This window comes from Coregonus lavaretus (assembly GCF_964263955.1).
Source record: "Coregonus lavaretus genome assembly, chromosome: 35".
Lineage (NCBI taxonomy): Eukaryota > Metazoa > Chordata > Actinopteri > Salmoniformes > Salmonidae > Coregonus > Coregonus lavaretus.
In genome coordinates, this window is record NC_140022.1 from 7,738,091 (window position 1) to 7,765,825 (window position 27,735).

Here is a 27,735-nt window from a genome sequence, read left to right on the forward strand (position 1 = left end):
TATTATTGAAATAAAAATGTGCATATGAAAATAAACATTACGATTTCAAACAATTAAGTATGTTTTCAAAATGCATACTGTCACGCTGATAGCCTGTTGCCTGCACTTGAATGGTGAATGGGAGGCACGCTTCAATTACCAGTTGAGAAATAAAAATAGTAGCTATTTTTAATCGTGCACCAAAACTGTTTTGACCACACGATTGCATTTAAAATTGTTGCACAATGAATGGGCTTATAAAAGTACTTGTTTTACTCCAGCAGTAACCAGCTGAGGAGCTGCAGGACAAATCCAGCTCAAAGTAGTCTCTGTGTGCTGTGGGACAGGTGTTGGATAAATAAGATACATGATGACTAACAAATACACACAGGACAATTTAATTCCACTAAATAATGCAAATTAACCTATAGACCGATAAGCATGATGGTTAAATGTATTTCCATCAATGAATAAAAGCATTATTTTGTAATGGGATTTTTTTTTGTATATGATTTTTGGGGTCAGCAACTTTTATCGGCTTTTCGTGTATTTTTTTAACGGCCAAAAGCAGGCAATTGCAGGCTAACAGAAACCCTGACACACACACACACACACACACACACACACACACACACCTGTTTCCCAATGCTGGATGTGTTTATTGAATGGGATCCTCCTTACTCAGGAGGAGAATGAGAAGAAGGCGTTGAAGGAGCCCTCAGACACTGAGCCAGCATCAGCAGAGAGGTGAGCAACACACCTACCTGTCAGGATTTCTCATTGATATATTAACGTTCACAACCTTTTCTAATCATAACTTCTTCCTGCTGTGTTCAGTACGGCACGCAAAAGGAGGGGTCCCCTAAAGCACATCAAATTTGGGACCAACATCGACGTGTCGGACGAAAGAAAGTACGTGTGTCAGTTTTAGTGTGGTCAGACATATCATTGGTCACACGTTGCAAAACCCCATTGCCGCCTCTGAACACCCCCCCTTTCTCCTCTCCCCCAGGTGGAAGCTACAGCTGCAGGAGCTGAGTAAGCTGCCTGCGTTCGCCAGGGTGGTGTCTGCTGGCAATCTGCTCAGCCACGTAGGACACACCATCCTGGGCATGAACACTGTCCAGCTCTACATGAAGGTCCCCGGCAGCAGGATACCAGGTAGATACACTGTATATATCAGGCTAGGGCACGGTACAGCTATACAGTTTATAGGACAAACTTTTGCAGTTTCTAGTGCGTTTTATATTGATACCTATGAGTTACAAAGACAGACTGTAAAAGATGCACTATGCAGAAATCCCTCCGTCATTTCCTGGTTGTTAAAATAGTTCACCTAATTTCACTTTGTGACAAAACAAGCAAGTATAGTATAGAGAATCATTAAACCGCTGTGAAAAAAGATTTTCCTTTATCAAAAATCGAGTATTTTCAGCTGTTTGAAGCTGGTGTACAAAACCAAAAGTAAAAGAAGCAAGAACTAAACTTCAGAACGGGAAGCATAGAAATAGTTAACATAGAACAGATCTACCGCTTCTTAGACTTGATTTCAAAGATAATGACAGATCTATAAATTGACATTTCTATGTGAATTTTCTTGGGTCGCCCAAAAAGTTACATAATACAGTTTTAACTCGGTCTTGCTTTATCTCTGTGGTCCAGGTCATCAGGAACACAATAACTTCTGCTCTGTCAACATCAACATCGGCCCTGGGGACTGTGAGTGGTTCGCTGTGCCAGAACCCTACTGGGGAGTGATGAGCGACTTCTGTGAAAAGTAAGGATAGTAGCTAGTGATAATGCATTATACAAATCAAATCACATTTTATTTGTCACATACACGTGTTTAGCGGATGTTATTGCGGGTGTAGCGAAATGCTTGTACTTCTAGCTCCGACTTCTATCTAACAACATATACCCAATACATACAAATCTAAGTAAGGAATGGAATTTAAGAATATATACATATATGGACAAGCAATGACAGAGCGGCATGGACTAAGATACAGTAGAATAGTATAGTAGTGAGTAGTGCAAGATATGTAAACATTATTAAAGTGACTAGTGTTCCATTTCTTAAAGTGGCCAGTGATTTCTATAGGCAGCAGCAGCCTCTATTGTGCTAGTGATGGCTATTTAACAGTCTGATGGCCTTGAGATAGAAGCTGTTTTTCAGTCTCGGTCCCAGCTTTGATGCACCTGTACTGACCTCGCCTTCTGAATGATAGCGGGGTGAACAGGCAGTGGCTCGTGTGGTTGATGTCCTTGATGATCTTTTTGGCCTTCCTGTGACATCGGGTGCTGTACAATAGTGATGCTGTCTGTGAAAGAGAAAGGGGGGTGGGGGTCTGCGAGAACAGGGGAGAAAAGGATATATACAAAAGAAAGAAAGACGTCAGACGGGGTCAATGTGAGGGTCGGCTTCTTTTGTGCCTCGCTTTGAACACTAAGAACAAACTGTCTGAATGAAAAAGGAGCGATTCGGAGAGATATTGAAAGGAAGGAAAGGAGCTGAATTGAAGCCTGGAATGAGGACATTAATGAAACAAGGTTAATGTAACTAACCCATCTCTTCTTCTCTCTGTCCTTCCACAACAAAACTATTCTGATTTTAGGAATGGCCCAAAAGAAAACAGAAAATACTGAAATTAGATCGTCTTTAATACCAGTCCTAATTCCACATCTCTTACAGAAATGAGAAAAGCCTGAAAATAAATAATCTTACCAGTCCTAACTCTCCATCTCTCCCCTCCCTCTCTCCCCGCCAACTCTCCCTCAGAAACAACATCAACTTCCTGATGGGTTCGTGGTGGCCCAACCTGGAGGACCTGTACGAGGCAGATGTGCCTGTTTACCGGTTCATCCAGCGGCCAGGGGACCTGGTGTGGCTCAACACGGGCACTGTCCACTGGGTCCAGGCCATTGGCTGGTGCAACAACATCGCCTGGAACGTAGGACCCCTCAGTGGTAAGCCTCTGATGCAGCTTTTGCTTGCTCCTTCGGGTTACTGTAAAAAAATATATATTTATGAATAGAATTTCATACATTGATATCATTATCTCTTGAATCAGTTTGTCAGATGTTCAGACCTGTAAAGTGGTGTCATTAATTTCACTACCGCCACAGCTCACCAGTACAAGCTGGCCGTGGAGCGCTACGAGTGGAACAAGCTCCAGAGCGTCAAATCCCATGTACCCATGGTGCACCTCTCCTGGAACATGGCCCGCAACATCAAGGTGTCCGACCACAAGCTCTTCGAGATGATCAAGTAAGTCTCCATCTTTTACAGTTTGTTTCACGCTGTGAGCAGATCTCCTGCCACGTGTTAAAACAAGGAAGTGTTCTGCCCCTTGAGGCGTTGTAGTACGACTGTGCGTGTCCAGTCTGTCATGAGGGGTGGAGAGTGACAGGGCTACATCTCTCCCGAGGACCCAGAACCCTAGGGATTGGAGTGATTGATAGCTCCCACAGATTGGATGATGACGTGCATTTAGATGATGTGGCTGCTGGAAAAAGTAACCTTGAGAAATGTGTAGGTGTCTGAATTTCTTTGAATATCATGATGTATGTGATGTAGGTTCTGCCTGCTGAGGACGCTGAAGCAGTGTCAGTCGGTGAAGGAGGCTCTAGCCGCTGCAGGGAAGGAGACGGTACTGCAGGACAGGAACAGGGATGAGCCTGCACACTACTGCACCATCTGTGAGGTACGTCACGGGCCCCGGCCCATGAGAGAGTGTGTGTGTGTGTTGGTTGAGAGAGTGTGTGTGTGTTGGTTGAGAGTGTGTGTGTGTTGGTTGAGAGTGTGTGTGTGTGTGTGTGTTGGTTGAGAGAGTGTGTGTGTGTTGGTTGAGAGAGTGTGTGTGTGTTGGTTGAGAGTGTGTGTGTGTGTGTTGGTTGAGAGTGTGTGTGTGTGTTGGTTGAGAGTGTGTGTGTGTGTTGGTTGAGAGTGTGTGTGTGTGTTGGTTGAGAGAGAGTGTGTGTGTTGGTTGAGAGAGAGTGTGTGTGTTGGTTGAGAGAGAGTGTGTGTGTGTGTGTGTTGGTTGAGAGAGAGTGTGTGTGTTGGTTGAGAGTGTGTGTGTTTGTGTTGGTTGAGTGTGTGTGTGTGTGTGTTGGTTGAGTGTGTGTTGGTTGAGAGTGTGTGTGTGTGTGTTGGTTGAGAGTGTGTGTGTGTGTGTTGGTTGAGAGTGTGTGTGTGTGTTGGTTGAGAGTGTGTGTGTGTGTTGGTTGAGAGAGAGTGTGTGTGTTGGTTGAGAGAGAGTGTGTGTGTTGGTTGAGAGAGAGTGTGTGTGTGTGTGTGTGTTGGTTGAGAGAGAGTGTGTGTGTTGGTTGAGAGTGTATGTGTTTGTGTTGGTTGAGTGTGTGTGTGTGTGTGTGTGTGTGTGTTGGTTGAGTGTGTGTTGGTTGAGAGAGTGTGTGTGTGTGTGTTGGTTGAGAGAGTGTGTGTGTGTTGGTTGAGAGAGTGTGTGTATGTTGGTTGAGAGAGTGTGTGGGTTGAGTGTGTGTGTGTGTGTGTGTGGGTCGTGTGTGTGTTGGTTGAGAGAGTGTGTGTGTGTGTGTTGGTTGAGTGTGTGTGTTGGTTGAGAGAGTGTGTGTGGGTTGTGTGTGTGTTGGTTGAGAGAGTGTGTGTTGGTTGTGAGTGTGTGTGTTGGGCCGCATTCGAAGAGGACAATGTGTGCGCATTTATCTATTTGCCAACAGTGAACCACAATGCCTGATATCATAACCATTACAGATAACGAATCCTAAATAAATCACAGACAGTGTCACCAGCAAAGCACCCCCACACCATAACACCACCACCTCCATGCTTTACGGTGGGAAATACACATGCAGAGATCATCCGTTCACCCACACTGCATCTCACCAAGCCACGGCGGTTGGAACCAAAAATCTCAAATTTGGACTCCAGACCAAAGGACACATTTCCACCGGTCTAATGTCCATTGCTTGTGTGTCTTGGCCCAAGCAAGTCTCGTCTCCTTTAGTAGTGGTTTCTTTGCAGCAATTCGACCATGAACGCCTAATTCACACGGTCCCCTCTGAACAGTTGATGTTGAGATGTGTCTGTGACTTTTACTCTTTGAAGCATTTATTTGGGCTGCAATTTCTGAGGCTGGTAACTCTAATGAACTTTCCCTCTGCAGCAGAGGTAACTCTGGGTCTTCCATTCCTGTGGCGGTCCTCTTTGAGAGCCAGTTTCATCATATAGCTTGATGGTTTTTGCGACTGCACTTGAAGAAACGTTCAAAGTTATTGAAATGTTCCATATTGACTGACCTTCATGTCTTAAACTAATAATGGCTGTCGTTTCTCTTTGCCTATTTGAGCTGTTCTTGCCATATGGACTTGGTCTTTTACCAAATAGGGCCATCTTCTGTATACCCCCCTACCTTGTCACAACACAACTGATTGGCTCAAATGCATTAAGAAGGAAATAAATTCCACAAATTAACTTTTAAGAACGCACACCTGTTAATTGAAATGCATTCCAGGTGACTACCTCATGAAGCAGGTTGAGAGAATGCCAAGAGTGTGCAAAGCTGTCATCAAGGCAAAGGGTGGCTACTTTGAAAAATCTCAAATAGATTTAGATTTGTTTAACATTTTTTTGGTTACTACATGATTCCATATGTGTTATTTCATAGTTTTGATGTCTTCACTATTATTCTACAATGTAGAAAGAAACCCTTGAATGAGTAGGTGTTCTAAAACTTTTGACCGGTAGTGTGTGTGTATATATATATTTTTCTATATAGATACTTCAAGGGGTCTTAAAATTCTAAATCAAATAGCTAAATGATCCTTGGTATTATCTTAAAACAATTCCATGTAGCTTAGTAGAACCCTCCCCCGGCTTACAGGGCTTAGACTGTACAGGGTTAAAGATCGAGTTTTGATGTCAGTTCGAGTTCTCGATTACTCATGGCCGTCCCTAGTTACTGACTGGTGTGTGTTTGTTGACTACTGTGTTCCAGGTGGAGGTGTTTAACCTGCTGTTTGTGCGGAGTGAGCTCCTCTCCAGGAAGCAGAAGCAGTATGTGGTGCACTGCCAGGACTGTGCCCGGAAAGGCAGCGCCGAGCTGGACAACTTTGTGGTTGTAGAGAAACACCGGATGGACGATCTCATGCAAGTCTACGACCAGTTCACATTAGTAAGTCACACTTTTGATTTTGCTCTATTGACATTGTTGGGATGTACATAGAGATCCTATTAAATGACTACTTCCTCATTTTATGGGTATGTACTTATGTAGCATTGTCTAGTGTGTTGAGTGAGTTCCATGTGCATTCTATAAAATACCTTTTTGTTTCATGCGTTGAATCGGTATTGAACTCTCCCCCCTCTTTCTCGCCAGGCCCCCCCACTGCATTCATCTTCATCTTGACATTAGACATCCCTTCGACTTCTGTGGGGCGACCCAAGCATTACAGGAACTTTCATTTCAAACGAAAAACGGACCATTTCTGATATTCAGGAAAGTCGACAGTCTCCCCGTATGGCTGTTCTCCACAGCGACGGCTGGAGGCAGCAACGGCTGCGTGTGTCTATGCAACCTGTCAAAAAGTGCGCCGTGTCAACCCCCCTCTTCCCCCTGGGGGGCGCCAGAGAGCGCACTTCCCAACACAGGACTCCCTCCCCTCTTGTAACAATGGTTCAGCTCTTTTAATGGAGGACTTAATCCAAAAACTTTTGGGAAAGGGGCGGGAATTATTATTGAGTGAAGATGTTTTGTAGATATTGTATCTGTCACAACTGGCAACATCACCCTAAAAGACTACTGACTGGCCAACCTGTTCTCTCTTTTTTTATTCTGTTAACAGGCTGAGATGTGATCCCTTTGTTTTCCTGAACCTCTAAGGAGCACTAGCCTAACTGGTCTTTTTCTATGGTAGATAGTAATTTTAAGACTCTTTGGATGGCAAAATCAACAAAAAAAATGGTAATGTGAAGAGTTTAGGTGATTATATATCTATTTTTTTTTACAGCTTTTATGTTTTATCTTTGTTGTTATTTTGGAACTATGACGTTCAGTTTTTTGTTGTTTCTTAGGTAAAAAAAAAAAAAAAAGCATTTTGGGGGGCAAATGAATAGCCAAGTCACAAAGAAAAATGGGTTGCACATTGACCTAAAGGAGAATTTTGCTTTTTTACAACCAAATCTCTATTTTTGATGTAAATGGCATGTTATAGAAGGGTCCAGACACTTTTTTGCAGTTTCACCTGGTTTTGAGAAACTTACCGCAACCAGCGATTTAATTCCCTCATCCTCGTTGTGCAGTATGGGGGCTCTGAAAAAACATGAACAAAGGTTCCAAATGCTCTCAGTATAGTGATGCAGGTCTTTAGATAGTGTACACATGAAATTGTCATTCCGAACTTTATCCGCAACGTTATATTCCATTTTGTTGCGACTTGAGCGATACCTCCGTCCATTCTACAGTCAACTGCCTAAATAAAGGAAACACTTGAGGAAATGAGGCATACAAAGTATATTGAAAGCAGGTGCTTCCACACAGGAAGTTCCAGACAGTTGTAGAATCTATGCCAAGGTGCATTGAAGCTGTTCTGGCAGCTCTTGGTGACCCAATGCCCTATTAAGACGCTATGTTTCCTTTTATTTTGGCAGTTATCTGTAGCAGCAGGCTACACGGAGAATGAAACAGCTGGATAGGGGAGACGCACAAAATGAAATATAGCATTGCGGATAAAGTTCGGAATGACACCATTTCAAAGACCTGCATCACGTTTTTTCAGGGCCCCCATACTGCACAACAAGGATGAGGAAAGTATTCGCTGGGTGCGGTAAGTTTCTCAAAAACAAGTGAAATTGCAAAAAAGTGTCTGGACCCTTCTATAACATGCCATTTACATCAAAAATACAGATTTGGTTGTGAAAAAGAACTTCTCCTTTTAAGGAATAAAGTTTGATTTGTGATTTTTGTTATGTTTCTAATCTTGATGTAAATTTACACTATTTATAAATACATATTTATTGCTTGAAAATATTTGTTGATGGAATGCTGTTATTTTTTTCCAGAGTACCTGCCATTAAATTTGAAGGAGTTTTGTCATTTTAACACAACTCCTCTTACATTTTCTATATATAAATAAAATTGCTTAGCAAGCGTTGTACAGAAACTGACATTTAAAATTGTTTTATTGTTTTGAAGAATGTTTTATGACGAGTCATTAAACACAATTGTCAAATAATCCACGGACTTCATTACTTTCACCAGTGTGTTTGCATATGTCTGCAGAAACAATGAATTGTTTTACATTCATTTATTTTGTGCTGCAGTGTTCTTTCAACTACTAAGACATAATGTACATTTCAAGGCCACGGTGAACAAAGGAACCCAGTAAAATATTCTTTCTAGACAAAAAAAAAGACCCAATCCAAATAGTGGACCTCATTAAAAACGCATTGGAAATCACAACTCTGCTTCTATAACTTGTATTTATTTGATGATACAAAAGCATTGTAACAGGGTCTCAATTGGGGGGAAATACTTACCGTGAGATTAAGTGACAATGGAGAGATTATTTGAGTAGGGCCTAAAACCCAGCAGACAATGTAGCTGTAGAATGACCCACACAGAATTCTACACTGTATGCCAGGTCAACACCCTACCAGCAAACTCAACTATAGATAGCTGTATTTAAAATACAAGATGTACGAAATCCGAATCACTGTACATGTACAGTGGAGAAAAAAGTATTTAGTCAGCCACCAATTGTGCAAGTTCTCCCACTTAAAAAGATGAGAGAGGCCTGTAATTTTCATCATAGGTACACGTCAACTATGACAGACAAAATGAGAGAAAAAAAAATCCAGAAAATCACATTGTAGGATTTTTAATGAATTTATTTGCAAATTATGGTGGAAAATAAGTATTTGGTCAATAACAAAAGTTTCTCAATACTTTGTTATATACCCTTTGTTGGCAATGACACAGGTCAAACGTTTTCTGTAAGTCTTCACAAGGTTTTCACACACTGTTGCTGGTATTTGGCCCATTCCTCCATGCAGATCTCCTCTAGAGCAGTGATGTTTTGGGGCTGTCACCAGGCAACACAGACTTTCAACTCCCTCCAAAGATTTTCTATGGGGTTGAGATCTGGAGACTGGCTAGGCCACTCCAGGACCTTGAAATGCTTCTTACGAAGCCACTCCTTCGTTGCGAGGGCGGTGTGTTTGGGATCATTGTCATGCTGAAAGACCCAGCCACGTTTCATCTTCAATGCCCTTGCTGATGGAAGGAGGTTTTCACTCAAAATCTCACGATACATGGCCCCATTCATTCTTTCCATTACACGGATCAGTCATCCTGGTCCCTTTGCAGAAAAACAGCCCCAAAGCATGATGTTTCCACCCCCATGCTTCACAGTAGGTATGGTGTTCTTTGGATGCAACTCAGCATTCTTTGTCCTCCAAACACGACGAGTTGAGTTTTTACCAAAAAGTTATATTTTGGTTTTATCTGACCATATGACATTCTCCCAATCCTCTTCTGGATCATCCAAATGCAAACTTCAGACGGGCCTGGACATGTACTGGCTTAAGCAGGGGGACACGTCTGGCACTGCAGGATTTGAGTCCCTGGCGGCATAGTGTGTTACTGATGGTAGGCTTTGTTACTTTGGTCCCAGGTCTCTGCAGGTCATTCACTAGGTCCCCCCGTGTGGTTCTGGGATTTTTGCTCACCGTTCTTGTGATCATTTTGTCCCCACGGGGTGAGATCTTGCGTGGAGCCCCAGATTGAGGGAGATTATCAGTGGTCTTGTATGTCTTCCATTTCCTAATAATTGCTCCCACAGTTGATTTCTTCAAACCAAGCTGCTTACCTATTGCAGATTCAGTCTTCCCAGCCTGGTGCCGGTCTACAATTTTGTTTCTGGTGTCCTTTGACAGCTCTTTGGTCTTGGCCATAGTGGATTTTGGAGTGTGACTGTTTGAGGTTGTGGACAGGTGTCTTTTATACTGATAACAAGTTCAAACAGGTGCCATTAATACGGGTAACGAGTGGAGGACAGAGGAGCCTCTTAAAGAAGTAGTTACAGGTCTGTGAGAGCCAGAAATCTTGCTTGTTTGTAGGTGACCAAATACTTATTTTCCACCATAATTTGCAAATAAATTCATAAAAAATCCTACAATGTGATTTTCTGGATTTTGTTTTCTCAATTTGTCTGTCATAGTTGACGTGTACCTATGACGAAAATTACAGGCCTCTCATCTTTTTAAGTGGGAGAACTTGCACAATTGGTGGCTGACTAAATACTTTTTCCCCCCCACTGTATTTGATAATTGATACATTCACAATATTCAAGACATGAAGAACATGGCAGCCATCAGAGACCCAGTAGCCAGATGTAGCTGCTGACTGCCCCACAGGATCTACACTGACTACTGAGCAGCTGATAGACACCAACACGGTATGGCTGCCCGTCCGTCCACAAGGACCCAAAATGGCCGCCTTGCCTGGCACAGTCCAAGCAAAGACGGCAGTCTCTTGTCACTGGGTTAGCACTGAATACCTGGAAGCTTGTGACTTATTTAAACATCCAGCTGAGGATCACTTGAGTCTAATCTAATAAGGCCTTGTTAAGGGTGTCTCTGTCTGTTTTTAGCCTCTGAGATGGAGTACTGCTGGAGTCCAGCTGTATACCGGTTGGAGGGTAAAGAAGAGCCTTGCAGTAAGTAATCCCGACTGGGCCACTCATTCACCTACAAAGAGGGTGTTTTTCTGCAGGGAGTATTGTCACTGTGCAGCCAGTCTGTGGCTGTGTATAGCAGCGCTGTCATCAGGTCCAGGCAGCTTCATACCTATACAGTGAACAGAGAGAGAGGTCAACTGCATAGAATTTACATTCAATGCAGAAATTGACATGCAGTCAATGGAGCTCAATTGACCACAGCTCTTCCAGGTTAATAGTTCCTATCTGTCTTATTTTTATACTGAGGAGTTCTAGTCAGAGGGAGATTGATTCTCCTTTAATCAGCCTGTTGTGACATGGAAACAGAAGATCAAAGGGAATCTGGTGGCCTTGGGTGGAAGAGAATGGAAAGTCAAACGGGAGCAAAGTTCTACCCCACCTTAACCTAACCCCAACCCCCAGGTATTAGTGATAAACCCTGTTATTTTCCCATACATTTAGCCCCTCCCACACATGTTTGTGCAGTGTGACCTTATGTGATGGTGTCTGAGTGAATTTGACACATGATGTAGGTCTCACTAGGAGGGAGATTATACAATATGATGCCATAGACCCCTCAAACTCAACTCTGGACCTCGAACCCAGTTCCATTGCATTGTTCCCTTCTAATCAGGGACTGATTTAGACCAGGAACACCAGGTGTGTGCAATTAATTATCAGGAAGAACAGAAAACCAGCAGGCGCCGGACCTTAGAGATTGATAGAGGACTCATCTTTCTATCTGTGCCATTATAGCATCTGTGACAGCATGGGCAACACCATTGAGGCTACAACCCATAGGAATCCCCACCCAGTTGTCTACTTGACTACATTAAAATGATGGTAATGTCCAATAACAATGTCAATGCTAAAAAAACGGGTTATATCCATGATGAGTCCTCTATCTATCTCTATGGGGTGGCCCCCTCTATTACTGCCTCTCTTTGGTTGAAATCGTGAGGCCCAGGTAAGGGAAGGGGGTGGTCAACTGCCATATATGGGTATGGAGACACTAAACAGTCAGGTTTGTGTGTTGAGGGACTATCACTTGTGACATAGGCTAGGATTCAATACGATCGCGCAGGTAGAGCGTTGCTGACAACTCACGGTAAACGCTGCAGATGTTGGCTCAATCTGAAATGACCTTGAAATGTCAAGACCCCTTAACTGCTATTCACTGACTCCTCTGTGTTCCCCTCTGACCCGTCTTGCTATAATGAACAGAGCAGAAAACACCAAGGCCTCGATTCAACCAGATCAAGCGTTAAACAGTGATTGCAGACACCTGCATAGCGGATGTTTTGGCGGTGTCGGAAGTGGAACTGGGTTGGAGCCGTCAAATCAGTGAGCAGCTGCTCTTGCGATAACTGTCACGAAGCCACACCCACGCGTTAGAAATTCAGAATGAGAAAGTTTAGGCTACATAGAAATAACTACGCTCAAATTGAAAAATCATTAAACGGAATACACATTCCAGTGTTTCGAACTAAAGAAGGCTGCATGGGATTTCTGTTAATGCGACTCCGTTCAGCCAATGGCAATGTCCGCTTTAGGTATAATGCCAGGAGCCGCTTGTGGATTCGACAGCTCTAACACAGTTCCACGCTTGACACCGCCAAAACAACCGCTATGCGGATGTCGGCCAAAGCGGATCTGATTGAATAGAGCCCTAAATGAATAGTCAAGTCCACCATGAGATGGATCATGTGACTCGCAGGCTTCTTAGAACGGAGGCTTTTAAATGCTAGTTCCATTTACAACCAGCTCTGCAAACGCAGTCTATGACTAGGTTCCTACTACCTACCAAACTAGGGGAAAGGTAGGGGCAGCAGGTGAGAGACAGGAGACTCCCTGGCTTGTCTGCTATCAGGTAGACAGGAAACTAGAGGGGGCATGATAAGATGTTGAAGAGTTAGCAGAACTCATAACACTGATGATGTCTTTACAACACCATGTGAGCACTAACCCTCTCAGAGGTATTTGAAGAGAGAGCTGCAACTTTTCTGCAGGGGTAAGTGTGAGCTGTGCCCTCAATGGCCCCCTTTTCTCCCTCCCCCTCTTCGTTTCCTTCCTGTTCCCTCTCTCTGGCCGTGTTGCAGACAGGTGGCCTTGACTGCTAATTTTAGCCCTGTTCATTGTCCCGATGGGCTTCTCACAGCTATGGGCCTGCAATCAACCAACTGGTTCAGTGTTTGTACACACACACTCACCTTCATCATCTCTGGTTCATTCATTCATTTATTCTGATTCATTCATCCTGACTTCTACTACTAACATGCTGTATTTTGATTGGCTCCTGTCCCCAGCCAATGCCAGGTCTCTCTCATGTAGCCCATTGATAAAGTCAGGGTCCGTAAGAACATGGCACACACTGTTCCTCCAGAGGCCAAGTCCATTCATTCATAACATAGCCATTTGCTCAGAGGGTATAAGAGCAAAACCCCAGCCCTAATACATTACCATACATTACAACAGGGTTACAACCACACACACACACACACTCCTGCACACACACCAAAAAATGTAGAACTAGTAAAAGATCTGACGGATAAATAACCACGATGACACACACTCACCCCAACTGGTTTTGTACTCACTGTTTGATGTGTGTGTGTTTCCCAGGCCCAGGGGTCCTGGCATCTCTTTCAGTCCAGATTCACCGTTCACTTTCTCTCTCTCTCTCTTCTTCCTCTCAGTGGCAGCTCTTTTCCATGTCACCTTTCTTTCCTCTGCGGAGAAAGAGAGAGGGGGGAGAAGAGAGAGAGAGGGGGAAGAAGAGTGAGAGAGGATAGAGAGGGGGAAGAAGAGAGCGAGAGGGGGCAGAGAGAGGGGGAGGAGGAGCGAGAGAGGGGGCAGAGAGAGGGGGAGGGGAAGAGAGAGGGAGAGGGGGGGAAGAGAGAGGGAGAGGGGGGAAAGAAGAGAGAGAGGGGGCAGAGAGGGGGAGGAGGAGCGAGAGAGGGGAAAGAAGAGAGAGAGAGGGGGCAGAGAGAGGGGGAGGGGAAGAGAGAGATTCCATGTGAAACAGCATTCCAGTGTGTTCAATAAGTAATACGCTGTAGATGGGTCAGTCTTGAGGCAGGTCCCAGTGTTCTCTCTTTCTTTCTATTTGTCTCTTCCTCTCTCTCTCTCAATTCCTACCCATCTCTGTTTCAATGTATCACCTGTTCTGTGGCTTTTTTCTTACCGGCGTCCATCATGTACTCCTGCTATCCTTTATCTCTCAATGAATCCACATACTTCAGTGTGCATGTGTGACAGGAAGTCACTCAGTCACGCAGTGTGACATGGAGATGGCAGACTTCTTTAAAAGGAGCCGGTAGCATCAGGGGGCTGGGCTTTCTCAGTCTGGCCAATGACAGGTCTGGAGGTGCAAGTAACTGACATTTTTGTGAATGGGGAGACTTGGAAGAGGACACGCATTGAGAAAAACTAGGGGAGTTGGTTTTCCATGTAGCAACTGACCCAGAGAAAGTGCCATGAAAATAATTATGGCCAATGCAAGTGCCATGATCTCAATTACAGAGCAATCATATTGGGTTGCATCTGACTCTTGATAATTCATTCATCTATGGTAGTTCTGTCAAAATGTGTTTGGCCATCATGTGACCTACTGCAGGTTTTCCATTGGTTCTTCCTGTGCTACGTTCTGCAGTATGTTGCCATGGAAACCTGGAGCCAAGGGTACTTATCAAATAGGGATGTTGAAAGTGGAGGAGTTATCTGTGTGATTCAGTGTGTGTGTGTGTGTGCATGTAGAGATGGATCTCAGAGGGGTGGGGTGGGGGCTGTAGGAGGAGGAGGGGGTGGTTCTACTCTCTACTCAAGCCCCTGCCTCTCATCTGCCCCTATGGGGAGGGAAACAGTGAAACACTGCCCCCATGGACACTCACTCACTCTCTAGTCCTCTCACACAGGTCCTCCACCTCAAACATCTGACAAAACACACCTACAATACAGGAGATACTGCACCCTGCACATCACTAACTGTAACACATCCACAAGTCTACACACACACCAAATGCACCACATGTTATCTCCTCTTTTCATTGCAACATAAAATGTTGAGGAATGTGTGGTAGACTAGTCATTCCAATCTGATGTGGGTGCTGAGAGCTGATAGAATTCCACTTCAGGATCGGGTTGCTGATTAGGATAATTGTAATTTGTGAGTGGGCGATTGCTTTTGTAGGCAGGCGTCGAAGAGTGGGCAATCTCAGATGATTTTATGCTAATCCAGCACCCCCATTAATGCTCTAACCATAGTCAACTCTGGTAGACATATGTCTTTGATGCTACACTATTATATGAATTACTGAAGCCATATATATATATATATATATATATATATATATATATATATATGTGTGTGTGTGTGATTTGAAAAAGCAGGCCAGCAATCCAAACTTGCCTATAACTGTGACAGCATTTTACATTAGGCTTGTGCTATATCTAAAATATTGCAGTGTAAACAAAGAAATGTGCTGGTGGTAGCCTAATCATGACCTAGTGCTTTTCTATTTCTTTAAAAGACTGACCTTTGAGTGAAAGAAACAGTAGTTTTGCTGTAAAATAGGTGAGAGTGCTAGTAGCCTAGTTAGTCTTCGTCATCTGACTACTTTCCCTTGGACACTGGGCTGTCAGTCAGCAGATCCATCAGCACTGACAGTGTCATGTGAAGACGAAACAACATGTCAGCAACCGAAATGTCGTTTAGAACTAATGAGGAAGCCGAGGAATGCGTGTAGTCCTTTCAGAACTTGCCTCATTCTTCTTTCTGGCCCCTTCTCTCCCTCTCCCTCTTTTCAGTCATGGGTTCTCCCCTGGGTAATCGCATTCCAAAACACACAAGAATTCCCCCTCTCCTCTCCTCACATACCAACCCTCCTCCCCTCCAACCTAGACTCAGGGGTAGATACAACATAGTAAACGAAAATCCGAGAGAACCAAATTAGTATTAAATGTTAAGTTTGGTATGATACGTATTAATTTGTGGATGTCCATCATTCATTTCGTATATGTTACGAATTACAATTCGTATGATATGTTACAAATTACAATTCGTATGATATGTTACGAATTGCAAATAGTACAATATTACATTTTAGTCATTTTAGCAGACGCTCTTATACAGAGCGACTTACAGTTAGTGAGTGCATACATTATTATTTTTTATTTTTTTCATACTGGGAATCGAACCCACAACCCTGGCGTTGCAAACACCATGCTCTACCAACTGAGCTACATCCCTGCCGGCCATTCCCTCCCCTACCCTGGACGACGCCGGGCCAATTGTGCGCCGCCCCATGGGACTCCCGGTCACGGCCAGCTACGACAGAGCCTGGATTCGAACCAGGATCTCTAGTGGCACAGCTAGCACTGCGATGCAGCGCCTTAGACCACTGCGCCACTCGGGAATTATACGAATTTGCAATATGTATATGTTAGGAATTCCAATTTGTTGTGGCTAATGTTAGCAAGGTGTCTAGGTGGCTAACATTAGCTAGGTGGCTAATGTTAGCTAGGCTAGGGGTTAGGGTTAAGAGAAAAATCCACCAAAACCCCTCATTCCTATAATTTACAGTGTTAAATAACACTAATATGTGAGAACAATACTTTTTTGTGAACAAATGTTTATTTTTATAATTATAATAAGGTTGATAGCAACATGTGAAAATCGTTGTGGAAATCTGTTGCAGCTCTAGTCAAAACCCACAATGCAACGCTCTCCGTTTGCTGGCTGGCTAGCTATCTAGCAAATGTAGCTACACACAATAATACCAAAGCCAATATCAGCATGTTAAGAAGCTAGTTGGCTGTAAAATAGCCTAAACAAACTGCACTAGGAGACTACAATCTCACCATCTTCAACCGGCAGACCGATGTGCCTCGCAGAGTTGAGTCTGGCATTCCCAACAGCCATGCAACGGCACCATGCAATGCACCCTGGACTGAAGAGGCAGACATTTCTCAAGGTAGGAATATTGCAATGGCTCATTCAAGAGAAGACAACCTCCCGCGTTATGACATTGGCCAGTATCGAAATCTGACATGTACGATAGACATTTTCGCGATCTAAATGTCGTATTCCTATTAACTTCCAGTGTCGTGAGAGCAGCTTTATCGCAATGCTACGTCATACCAACCTAATTTCTGCCTGCTTGAATGGCAATAGCTCAGATACACATGAAAACATTAAATGACCCGGGAATCGATACAACATTGCTCAGAGCTGCACAAAAACAATATAACATTCAAAATGGGTGAATATTTCCATTAAGATTAGGAGTTAGGTTAAAGGCTTAAGGTTAGGGTAAGCTAACATGCTAAGTAGTTGAAATGTAGCTATAAAGTAGTAAGTAGTTGAAAAGTTGTCCGTGATGAGATTCGAACACACAACCTTTGTTGCTAGACTTCGGTGATGAGATTTGAACACGCAACCTTTGGGTTGAACCTTTGGGTTTGCATTATACCACCTTCCTTTCATTGTTGCATTAAGTAACCCTCGATCTTATATAACCAAACTTAACATATACTAATTTGAGTGTCCCGGATTTTCGTTGAATATGTTACGTCTAGTCCATGAGACCAGGCTGTCCCTTCTCTCTTCCAAAAGGCTAAAAAACCCACAGCTAAACTACAGAAACCTTTCTCAAAACCCGTTTCGTTTAACATTATGGTTGGTTCACGGTTCTGTGTTAAAATAGACAAGTGTAATTTAGTTTATGAGCGACCGTTGTGTTTTTAAAAGAGAGCAAAACGCCAGGCGCATTCCAGTGATCTGGAGCCAAAATCTTCCGACCGTGAGAGCCTGGCTGCGCCAAGCCGCGAGACCACACACTTTGTTGAGCGCTACCACACACACAGGACCACCACTTACCCCATAATTCTGCAGTAGCCTATCTATAGTTTAGCCACAGCCTTAACTTTAATGATCAAGTAGAATAGTCTTACAACTTTCATCAGTTTAATTTACAGAATAAACAAAAGTGATAAGCGCATTGGAATGTGGCATTCTATTTTGCCCTGCAAGCAAACACATTCTATTACATTATTTCCAGAACAACCAGATTTCAGAAAATCTAGCCAATATTCTCACCACTAAAGTAGCTCGACCCCTAAACTAAAGAAAATTGATTATCCCTTCAACCAGCCTACCTTTGTGACTGCATGTGTTGAACCGTCCACGTCGAGTTGTAGCCGATCTGAGAAAACATTGAGAAACAAACTGACTTCTGTTTCCAAGAAGTAACCAGGAGAAAGTGGACAGGAAAGTTCTTACAAAAGCGTAAAAAGTGCATCATCGAGAATGTAGCCAAGGTTACCTCTTGTCTTACCAATGTCCTCTCATCTCCTCCTCGTGTCTATTCCCTGTCCATATCCGTAGCCAGCCTGCCTGCCCTGCGCCTCGAGGGTTTTCTTTTATGGACCGCGTACCAATAGGCAATGGGTTGGAAGTGCTGCGCGTCCCAATGCCTTCCGTGAAGGCAAGTTGGTGCCTATCCACAGAAGACGCTCATTCTCCATAATTACCGCTGATCTCATTGTCTACCGCAAACACTTCCGAAACCCCCAGGCCAGTCGAGGGAGGGGGTCTCTTGTAGTTCAATGTAGGCTTAACCAATGTCACAATCAAATAAATGTTTGTCATGTCATGGTTGCTCATTCGACGTCTGATAATGAAGACGGAGACAGCCGGTTCATCGAGACTGTCGCAAGGACACGACAAACCGATTGCTTCAAATCAATTAGAAATTGAAAATCAAAGAAGTCAAAAGGTAATGCGAGTCAAAATCTCAGCAATTGACTGGGAGAGCGAGAGACATAATCATTTTGTGTAGCAATCTGCAGAGACAGCCTTTTCTCTTCAATCATTTCTTGGGTGAGTGGTAGACTACCTGTTATTTATTCCTCCTAACACACCTGCGCTATCACTGCCAAGTCTAAATCCACAAACACTCATCAAGAAACACAAAAAGCATTCTAAAGTGGCAAAACTCTGCTATAAGGAACACTAACGTGAAACCTTCTTAGACAAGTATAAAAAAGGCAATATCAACCACCTATCTTGGGCCCCACCCTCTTCAGAATTCACCATACCCTCTTCAGAATTCACCATACCCCCAATACACACACCCGCACTCCCCCGACTTTCCTAATATCATGGGTTCTGAAAGAAATGTCCGGGAATGCATAAGTGAACACACATGCACGCGCACACACACATGCTTTTTCCTTAGCAGCTGTTGTTAATGGTAAATTATTCATTCTCCTTCATCTCAACAATACTGGAGACATTGGTAAGACAAATATCCAGTATCACATTTCGACAACATGATCGGTGGAGCTCATTTTGAAAGAGTACTGTTGGCAGAACAGTACTGATAGGATTTCAGAGTAATCAGCAGCGTGAGTGTTTTGACTGCAGATCATTATATAGGCAAATTAAACACAGCTGTAGCTGTGAATCCTCTGCAGTGCTCCAAAGACACACATGCACATATGCACACACACACACACACAGCTGAGAAAGTGACTTCTTACCTGCGCACATGGTCCAGACAGTGTCTGCTCAGGACACTCCGAACAACGTGCTCTGGCTCCTCTCTCTCTCTCTCTCACTCCTCTCTAATCTCGTTTTTTCTCTTAGTCTTGTTTAGCATATTTTTTATGTTATTATATAACTTCTATCTCTTCTCTCCATTCACTGGTCACCGTTCTTTCATTATCTGATTCTTTCATTAATTCTCTCTATTTTCTCTCACTCTCTACAGCAGTCTATGGAAACCTGTTGTGGCAATCTCACTCTCTCTCTCTCTCTTTTTCTCTCTCTCTCTCTGCAGTAGCCTACAGAGTATAGGTGCTGTCCTCTGTCTGTCCGTCTGTCTGTCTGTGAGCAGTGTCTGTTGTGGCAGTCCCAGTCCATACTGATCAATGGGCTAGCTGCACGCAAGCTTAACTATCTAGCGCCTCCCACCCTCAGTTTAACACTCCCGAGCGTGTGTCGGTGTGTGTGGTTGTGTGTGTGTGTGAGAGAGAGGAGGCTTCCATCCCACACACCGCTTTCCAGAGCTTTTAGCCCCCACGGTACCTACCCAGTAAACACCCGTCAGCTGACCACTCCATACCCCACGCAAAGCACTCCAGCGCCGACACACACACACAATTCACATCTTAGTATTGAAAGGCATTACCCATTTCCCTTCCTTAATCCGCTATTATATTGACAGCTTCATGACTAGGACGTTGTGTTCTTAATTCAGGCCATGTATGGACACAGAGACTAGCTATAACCCTAATATAACAGCCATGGTTTCTGCTGCGTCCACTATCTGAGCAACAGCAACCAGCACACAATCAATGGGAATTATTGAACCTCAAGAGTCACAAGGGTAAAATCTAATTAGAATGAACTAACCAGAAGTTTGGAGAGAAATCCATGGATCAGAAGACCTGCTGTGCCTCAACTCAACCCAAACGGGTGAAACTAGATCAATGTTATTGAAGCTACTCTAGATGTAAGGAGATTGGGATTCCAATGTTTTTCTGTATAGCCTACAGTATATGACAATTATATGGAAAAAGACAGAGTAAATCTGAGTTATGTAATGAAAGTATGCGTTATCGAGTCTCTGTTCGATGTAGCTTGAATTATCTCACTGGATGTTTTAGCAATGTTCCCAGAGAGTGGCTGGCTCGCACCATAGTCATTTACATTCAGGTAATTTATTGGTGTCTAAAGGGCTAAAATGTGGGTGGGTGTAAAATATAAGCATCTCCACCGGAATAGGAAAACAGATAGACTGTTAGAGAGAGATAGAGATATAGATTGAGTGAGAGCGAGAGCGAGAGAGAGTGTGAGAAACAAAAAGAGAGAGGGGGGAGAGAGAGAAAAGACAGAGAGAGGGGGGAGAGAGAGTGAGAGGGGGGGGGGGGGGGGCTATCAGACAGTTAAGGCACTCAGAATTCAAGATTAATTACATTTCAAATTACTGCTGAGAAGGAAAGAATACTCTCAGAGAGGTAGTTGTGGGGCACTGGGCAAAATGAGAAGAGGAGAAACCTGTTATCATGTGTTTAGGAAGGATAATAATAATAATAATAATAATAATAATAATAATAATAATAATAATAATAATAATAATAATAATAAGGATGCTTTGCATGCAAGCGCAGAACATTGACAGAGCACAACAAGAAACCATATTAGACGGTATATGTTTTGGGGCTTGTTAATATTGCCCCGTATTAATTACGCCATCCATTTTGTATCTCTGGCTTGGAGATTTGTAGGTGTTTCAAAATGAAAGGCAAACAAGGAAGCAGTTTGGCCATATCCTCCAGTGTGCCATGCATAACTTCAAACTTTACTGCTGAAGTAGATGTGGAACCTGTTTTTATTTTATAAAGATGGAGCGTCTGTTCATTCACTTATGTCTTTCCAACATCCGGAGTATGGTTCATGATGATTCAGTATACTATTTTAATCTAATTATCCAAAAACAGAGTAAATTCAATACAGGACTAACTGTATATAAATAGTCCTTTCTTCTAGAGATTCTGCAGTGTCATGATTGGAAGAATTTGACCAATTCCTGCCATTCTCGAGAGGTAGTCCATTTCCAAAGAGAACATTTTATTTTATAGACGCCTGGGCGGGCGGCGAATCCAGTTCCTCTTGATGAGTGGTCAGCCTCTTGCTATGGAATGTGCTTTACAATGCCCAGGACAAAAGGAGTAGAGATCTACTGTTCAGGACCCTGTGAGCTCAGAGAGAGGCCTCCTGAAAAGCTCCACCACTGTCATGTAAAGCTAGAGTCAGCCAGGTACTACACACACACAATCACATATGCACACACACACACACACGCAAGTACATGCACACGACTGCACGCACGCACACACACACACACACACACACACACCACATGCACACAATCACTTTATGCGCACACACACACACACACACACACAGGAATGTGTGGGAATCCCCCTCTGGCTACCTCCATAACCTGCATCTGTAGTTGGTGAGGGGCCAAGAACCCACAAGACCCAGGAGGATGACTGCTGCAGCAAAAACCTTAGTCAAATGAGTCTAGTTAAAGGATTTCACATAACCATTGTTCCGTAACATAACTGTGGGATAGTATGTGTGTGTGCATGGACGTGGTCTGCATACACATCTGTGTGCATGTGTGTAGGCTTGTGTGTGTGAGAACACATCTTGTGTGTGTGTGTGTGTGTGTGTGCATACGGTCGGTGGGTGTGCGTGGGTGCAGGCGTGGGTTCTGTGTGATACTGACTCACAGTGCGGTCTGTGGAGAGAACACTGCTACAAGCAGAGAAGGAATCACCCTGAAATGGAACTCACTGTTTTATAGGGGTGGTAATAATAATAATATATTATCATAGTATTACTTTAATTGCAGCATAAATACTGATGTTATATGAAAAATATATCCCTTTATTTGGATATCGGTAATTACACTGTAACAACAACAACTGCTACTACTACTACTACTACTACTACTACTACTACTACTACTGCTGCTGCTGCTACTACTGCTACTAATTCTACTACAACAACTACTACTACTACTACTACTACTACTACTACTACTACTACTACTACTACTATATTACTACTACTGCTACTAATTCTACTACTACTACTGCAAACACTGTAACTACCATGTAATAGATGGATAATGGAAGGACACTTATTGAAAAGTGGGACAGATAAATTACAAAACAATACAAAGTACAAGGACACATTTTAAATGTATATTAATTCCCATGTATGCTTTATACAACGTTGTATTTTAAGTTGGTATAGGATGTTAGAAAAGGATCTAAAGTAAGTGAGTGGTATTTGCTCTACCATACCATATAAAGACCATGGGATTGTATCTCTACCTTGGGGAGTTGACCCTGAACAGCCTATTCAATCTCTTGTTGAAATGCATGCTTTTATGTATGAATGTGTGTATATGTATCTGTGTACATGCAGTTTGTGTGTGTGTGTGTGTGTGTTCTCAGAGAGAGAAAGAGAACACATGGGGTGTGTAGGTGTACACTGGCAAAGAACTGCTCTCTTGCCTCCTGGCTAAAAAAAGCAAGAAATATTGGAGGTATTGCCTTTTGCTGTCTATAAGCACAATCAAAATGATCAAAATGAAATTGAAATTGAAACGTGCACAGAATTGTAACACTGCAAACCCTCACTGGCTGTGATGTGAAGTATCATATGCTTTACACGACAACAATGCAATTTAGTTCAGGTCTGAGCATTTTATAAATAGGATGTCGATGTTAAGGATGTCGATGTTGAGGATGTTGATGTTTTCGATTAAAAAGGTTGAGCTACAAAGATTTCCGATCATCTTCTAGTGTTTGAGCTGATGTATTGAAAGAGAATTGTGTTGGACTCTCATATAAGAGAGTCTCTCCATCAGCAGTCTCAAGGCAACACATACAGTGTGCAGCAAAATGATTCATCTTTTCAAGACAATACCTTTTTCAAACACCAGCCTTGACGGGCAGACATCAATTGTACACAGAGATATGACTCCTGAAGCCATAGCAACCAAGGATAAGTGTGAATGCACAAGGAGCAAGGAATGTGTGTGTGTGTGTGTGTGTGTGTGGATGGATGGATAGATAGATACAACACAAAGAAAGACAGGCATATCGTTCATGTGAATGCGCACACACACACACACACACACACACACATCAGTGCCCCCCTCAAGCCCCACTCCTGTTGAAGAGAACATGTTCTGAGCAGAGAAACCTTGTCGTTGGCTCAAAAGGCATTACCAGAATTCAACAAGTGACAATTTTTCCCAATCACAATGATGTGTTTGACAGAGCCGGGGCTAATTTTGGTTGCCAAGCAACACTGCTAAAATGCTAAGAAGGCTCACTCATTTTTTGAAGCACCTGGTGAGGGGGCTGTGATCTTCATGGAGGTCTCCAGGCTAAATCATGCCAAGGGTTGGTGTGAGTGGCTCTTACAGCATCAAGGTTTGTCCTGGGTTGTCATATAGCTGAAGTCCTGTCACAAAGTGTGTTTTGGAAGTTAAACAATGATACATTCAAAAGGTTATTGAAAGAGTACTTTTTTGCAGTGACTAGTGGTGTTACACAATATGAGTGATCGACAATGAGTCATTTGAATAATATATCTTGTTAGACATTGATCTGCATGAGTGATTCCAACAGTGTAATTCTACCCCGCTATACTGCCTACACCTGTTCGTGTGTGTCGAACTTTGACTGATCCTACAACATTCAATGTTCAGCCTTATTGCCAACTCACTTTAAGAGAAGGAGAAGTGTCTGCAGTGAACAGAGGAGGAGGAGGAGGGATGGAGAACATGGGGCCACTCTTTCTCTCTCAGACACAAACAGGCACACACACACACACACGTGGGCTGTAGGAACAGAACACAAAAGCCCAGACGTGTTCCTAATTCACCAGTGTAGAAGAGAGAGAGAGACAGAGGGAGAGAGAGCTGAAACCATCTAAGCTTGTGGATCAACACAACTATGAATAAATATGTACAGCACAACCCACACCAATGTAACGGTGCCTACTGCTGTACACACACACACACACACACACACACACGACAACCATTCCAATTCCTCCAAGGCATTTCTAAAATAGATGTCAGAATCTTGTCCAAGGACCAGTTTGAGATTTACTTCAGTGACAGAGAGAAAAAAATCAATTCAGCATTTAGGCCATGCAGAAAACGTGTACTTTTCTTCTCCCGAGTGGCGCAGTGGTCTAAGGCACTGCATCGCAGTGCTAGCTGTGCCACTAGAGATCCTGGTTCGAATCCAGGCTCTGTCGTAGCCGGCCGCGACCGGGAGACCCATGGGGCGGCGCACAATTGGCCCAGCGTCGTCCAGGGTAGGGGAGGGAATGGCCGGCAGGGATGTAGCTCAGTTGGTAGAGCATGGCATTTGCAACGCCAGGGTTGTGGGTTCGATTCCCACGGGGGGGCCAGTATGAAAAAATATAAATAATAATGTATGCACTCACTAACTGTAAGCCGCTCTGGATAAGAGCGTCTGCTAAATGACAAACAAACAAAATCCAGCTCTTTTGATTTATTCCATCCCTATCTATCTAGTGGTTGCTAGAACTGTATGGCAACGTACAGCAGGGAGGCTTGCTGAACAGCTCGTTAGAATCTTGGCTCTCCTTGCATATAGTGCAGTAAAACACACACGCACAAGTACCCACGCATGTACACACACACACAGTTTCTGGCCAAGAGAAGAGCTCATGTGCTGAGCTGTGTTGTTGCCAGGGTAACGGATGAAGAACAGGCATTCGGGTAGTGATGTTCTTGATCTGGAGGAGTTGCAGGAGGGCTCTTATTGGCCACTCCACAGACAGCCACAATCCCCTGCTGCTACTGAGTGGCCCCGTTTACAGGAAGTTAGAGAGGGGTCAGGGGGCAAATGCAACCTCCACCTCCTCCATACAGTGGGAGAGAGAGAGAGAGGAATTGGAAAGAGAGGGAGAAAGAAAGAAAGAGCGCAACACAGAAAATAATGACAGAAAGAAGGAAAGGAGGAGAGAGAGCCCTTCCCCCAGGTTAAATCTCCTCTCAGGACCCGTAGTGCAGTTTCTCCTGTCTCCATCTCTGTTTCCCATGTTCCAACAGGTGTCACGTTTCACCCTGTCAGGTTGCCAGCTTGGGTTTCTCATAATGTTTGAGGGAACGCTCGGAGCCATACCGGGACACACCGGGATCAATGGGATTCCCCACATTCCTGGCATAGTCCCTGTGAGAGAGAGCAAACATTGTCGTCTTAACAACCTCTTCTACTCTCATCCAACATGTCGACTCTATTCGAGAAGCAAGGGGGTCCTATTGTTGCACACTTGAATAACGACGTTCAAGCGTGGAGAAGTTTAGAACGTTTACTTTTCTATTCTGAAATCACAAGACCGAGAGGGTACATCAGACATGTGACCTCTATCATCACTAGGTCTCCTACTGATGGTCAATCATCTCTATCACAAATATGTACATTCTCCTTCTCTTAAAGGATATAAACTTGTACAAAACACTTCTCTCACATTAATAAACATAGTGAAATACTGATACATTTCCACTCATATTCTAGGTTACAGATGGTTAATTTCATATCACACTATGACATACCATCTAGCTAGTTGGCTAGCTAGGCACTCAGTTAGTATACAACACAGTACAGCTGTTGGATCTTAATTGGATCACTCTTTTGTTGCTGAGAATTTCCCTGCACAGCAGGAAAGGCAAACTTGTAGTGTATTCAAGATTTTAAAAGGCTTCTAAGGTTTTCAGTTCCACTTTAAAGTTGCCCTAACAAAAAATGTATCAACCCCTACATACAAATTCCATGAATTATAATCCATATAATAATTCAAATTTCCAGTTGCTGCAGGATTATTTTCCTGCTGTAGCAAACGGTCTCAAATTAAGATTCTACATCTGTAGGTATATTTCTCTATATCTATAACTTTAACATGAGCATCACTTATTTCCCTGATACCCTTCCTTGTTTATACGTTCACTTTTGTGCACTTAAGGACATCTTTGCTCACCTGAAATCAAAAGACATACAGGGTACATCAGACATGCTGCCTGTATCATCACTAGGTCTCCTTCTACTGATGGTCAAACATCTAACACCCCTAAGACCAGTTTCCACTAGTTACCATAGCCGCAAAGTCAATATTTGCTACAAATTAAAGACCCCAAAACAAATTTTGGTTTTCATGAATTTTTACGATATTCGTTTAAGGTTAGGGTTAGGCATAAGGTTAGCAGTGTGGTTAATGTTAGGTTCAAAATAACATTTTAATAAGAGAAATTGAAGAAATAGGCAGGGTTTATAACTTTGTGGCTGTGGTAACTAGGGACGTCCCCTAAAACCTCAGATCTCTTAGCTGGCTTGACATTGAGTACTAAGACCCCTAAGACCTCATATCTCTTAGTTGGCCTAACAGTGCATGACAAGGCATTACTCAGTAATAACCACATAACCATCTCATATCCTAAAATACTAGTCAGCTTTACAGTACCATGTGAATGAGCCACATGTCTAAAGATATTACCCCAAAATAATAATACAAAAAAAGGGGGTGTCTATTTATTATGTCTAATATTACTATTACTATCACTTAATCACACAATCTCAATCTAGCACCAGATCATCTTGGTTAACCCAGAAATAAAGTCTTGCCTAATTGGTAAACTTGGATGAGAATGAGGATCGGAGCAAGGCGCTCTACCCTCTCTCTTTGCAAGTTACGGGCAAGTCTATAGACCGAATGTCCCCTCCCCTTTCCGAAATTCAATAGATGCCAACACCTGCGAAATAGTTATTTGTCCAAATAACCAGTGACGAAAAACTTAAGCACCGGAACTACTACTGCTATAAAAAGGGACAGACTATCACATTTGGGGCCCCGGGGCACAGCTGACTTCCTGCAGTTCAACACATTCTGCCAAGGGCAGAGAGAAGAATGTGCAGTTTTATAATGCTATTCTATTCATTTAGTCATGAGGCTGTTTTAAAGCTATTTTCCTGCAATTCTACTAATTTTACCATGAGAGCAGAGAGAATAATATGCTGTGTAGAATTGCAGGAAATTAGCTTTTAAACCGCAGAATTTTCTCTTCGTATCTTTTCTCTCTTCGTAATAATAATTTTGGGGGGTTGGGGTCCACCTGAAGGTCGGGGGCCCCGGGGCTTGTGCCCATGTTTATGTAGTCTGCCGACTAGATGAAACACCGATCCTATCCCCAATCCAAATCTCATGTTAGTCTCGTTGCCAGATTCCGGTTGCCACAAAATGTTGTTGCCACTACAGCACCTGTTAATCTCTCTGCAAAAACCAGCCTATTACCATTGCTTACTGCCTCACTTGGGATACAGCCATGAGCCGGAGTATATACGGCTAATAAAGAGTTCCTTTCAGAATCCTAATGAACGCTTCCATCTGCTTTTCACTGGTGAGTATCTTAAATAAAGAAAAAAGCCACTTCTCTTTTC

At 43.2% G+C, this 27,735-nt stretch overlaps 1 protein-coding gene across 1 annotated transcript in view; it reads left to right on the forward strand.

Annotated features, from left to right (window-relative positions):
- The window catches only part of LOC311109914 (lysine-specific demethylase 6A-like), a 35,432-nt gene extending 27,630 nt beyond the window's left edge, over nt 1-7,802 (forward strand). Inside the window, exons 21-29 of the mRNA XM_084152930.1 lie at nt 665-726; nt 817-891; nt 992-1,140; nt 1,642-1,756; nt 2,759-2,946; nt 3,106-3,247; nt 3,557-3,683; nt 5,955-6,131; nt 6,336-7,802. Of these exons, the coding sequence (XP_084009056.1) occupies nt 665-726; nt 817-891; nt 992-1,140; nt 1,642-1,756; nt 2,759-2,946; nt 3,106-3,247; nt 3,557-3,683; nt 5,955-6,131; nt 6,336-6,365 (1,065 nt within the window). The 3' untranslated portion in view covers nt 6,366-7,802. The remainder of the gene's footprint in view (nt 1-664; nt 727-816; nt 892-991; nt 1,141-1,641; nt 1,757-2,758; nt 2,947-3,105; nt 3,248-3,556; nt 3,684-5,954; nt 6,132-6,335) is intronic.
- Nucleotides 7,803-27,735: the final 19,933 nt, after the last annotated feature.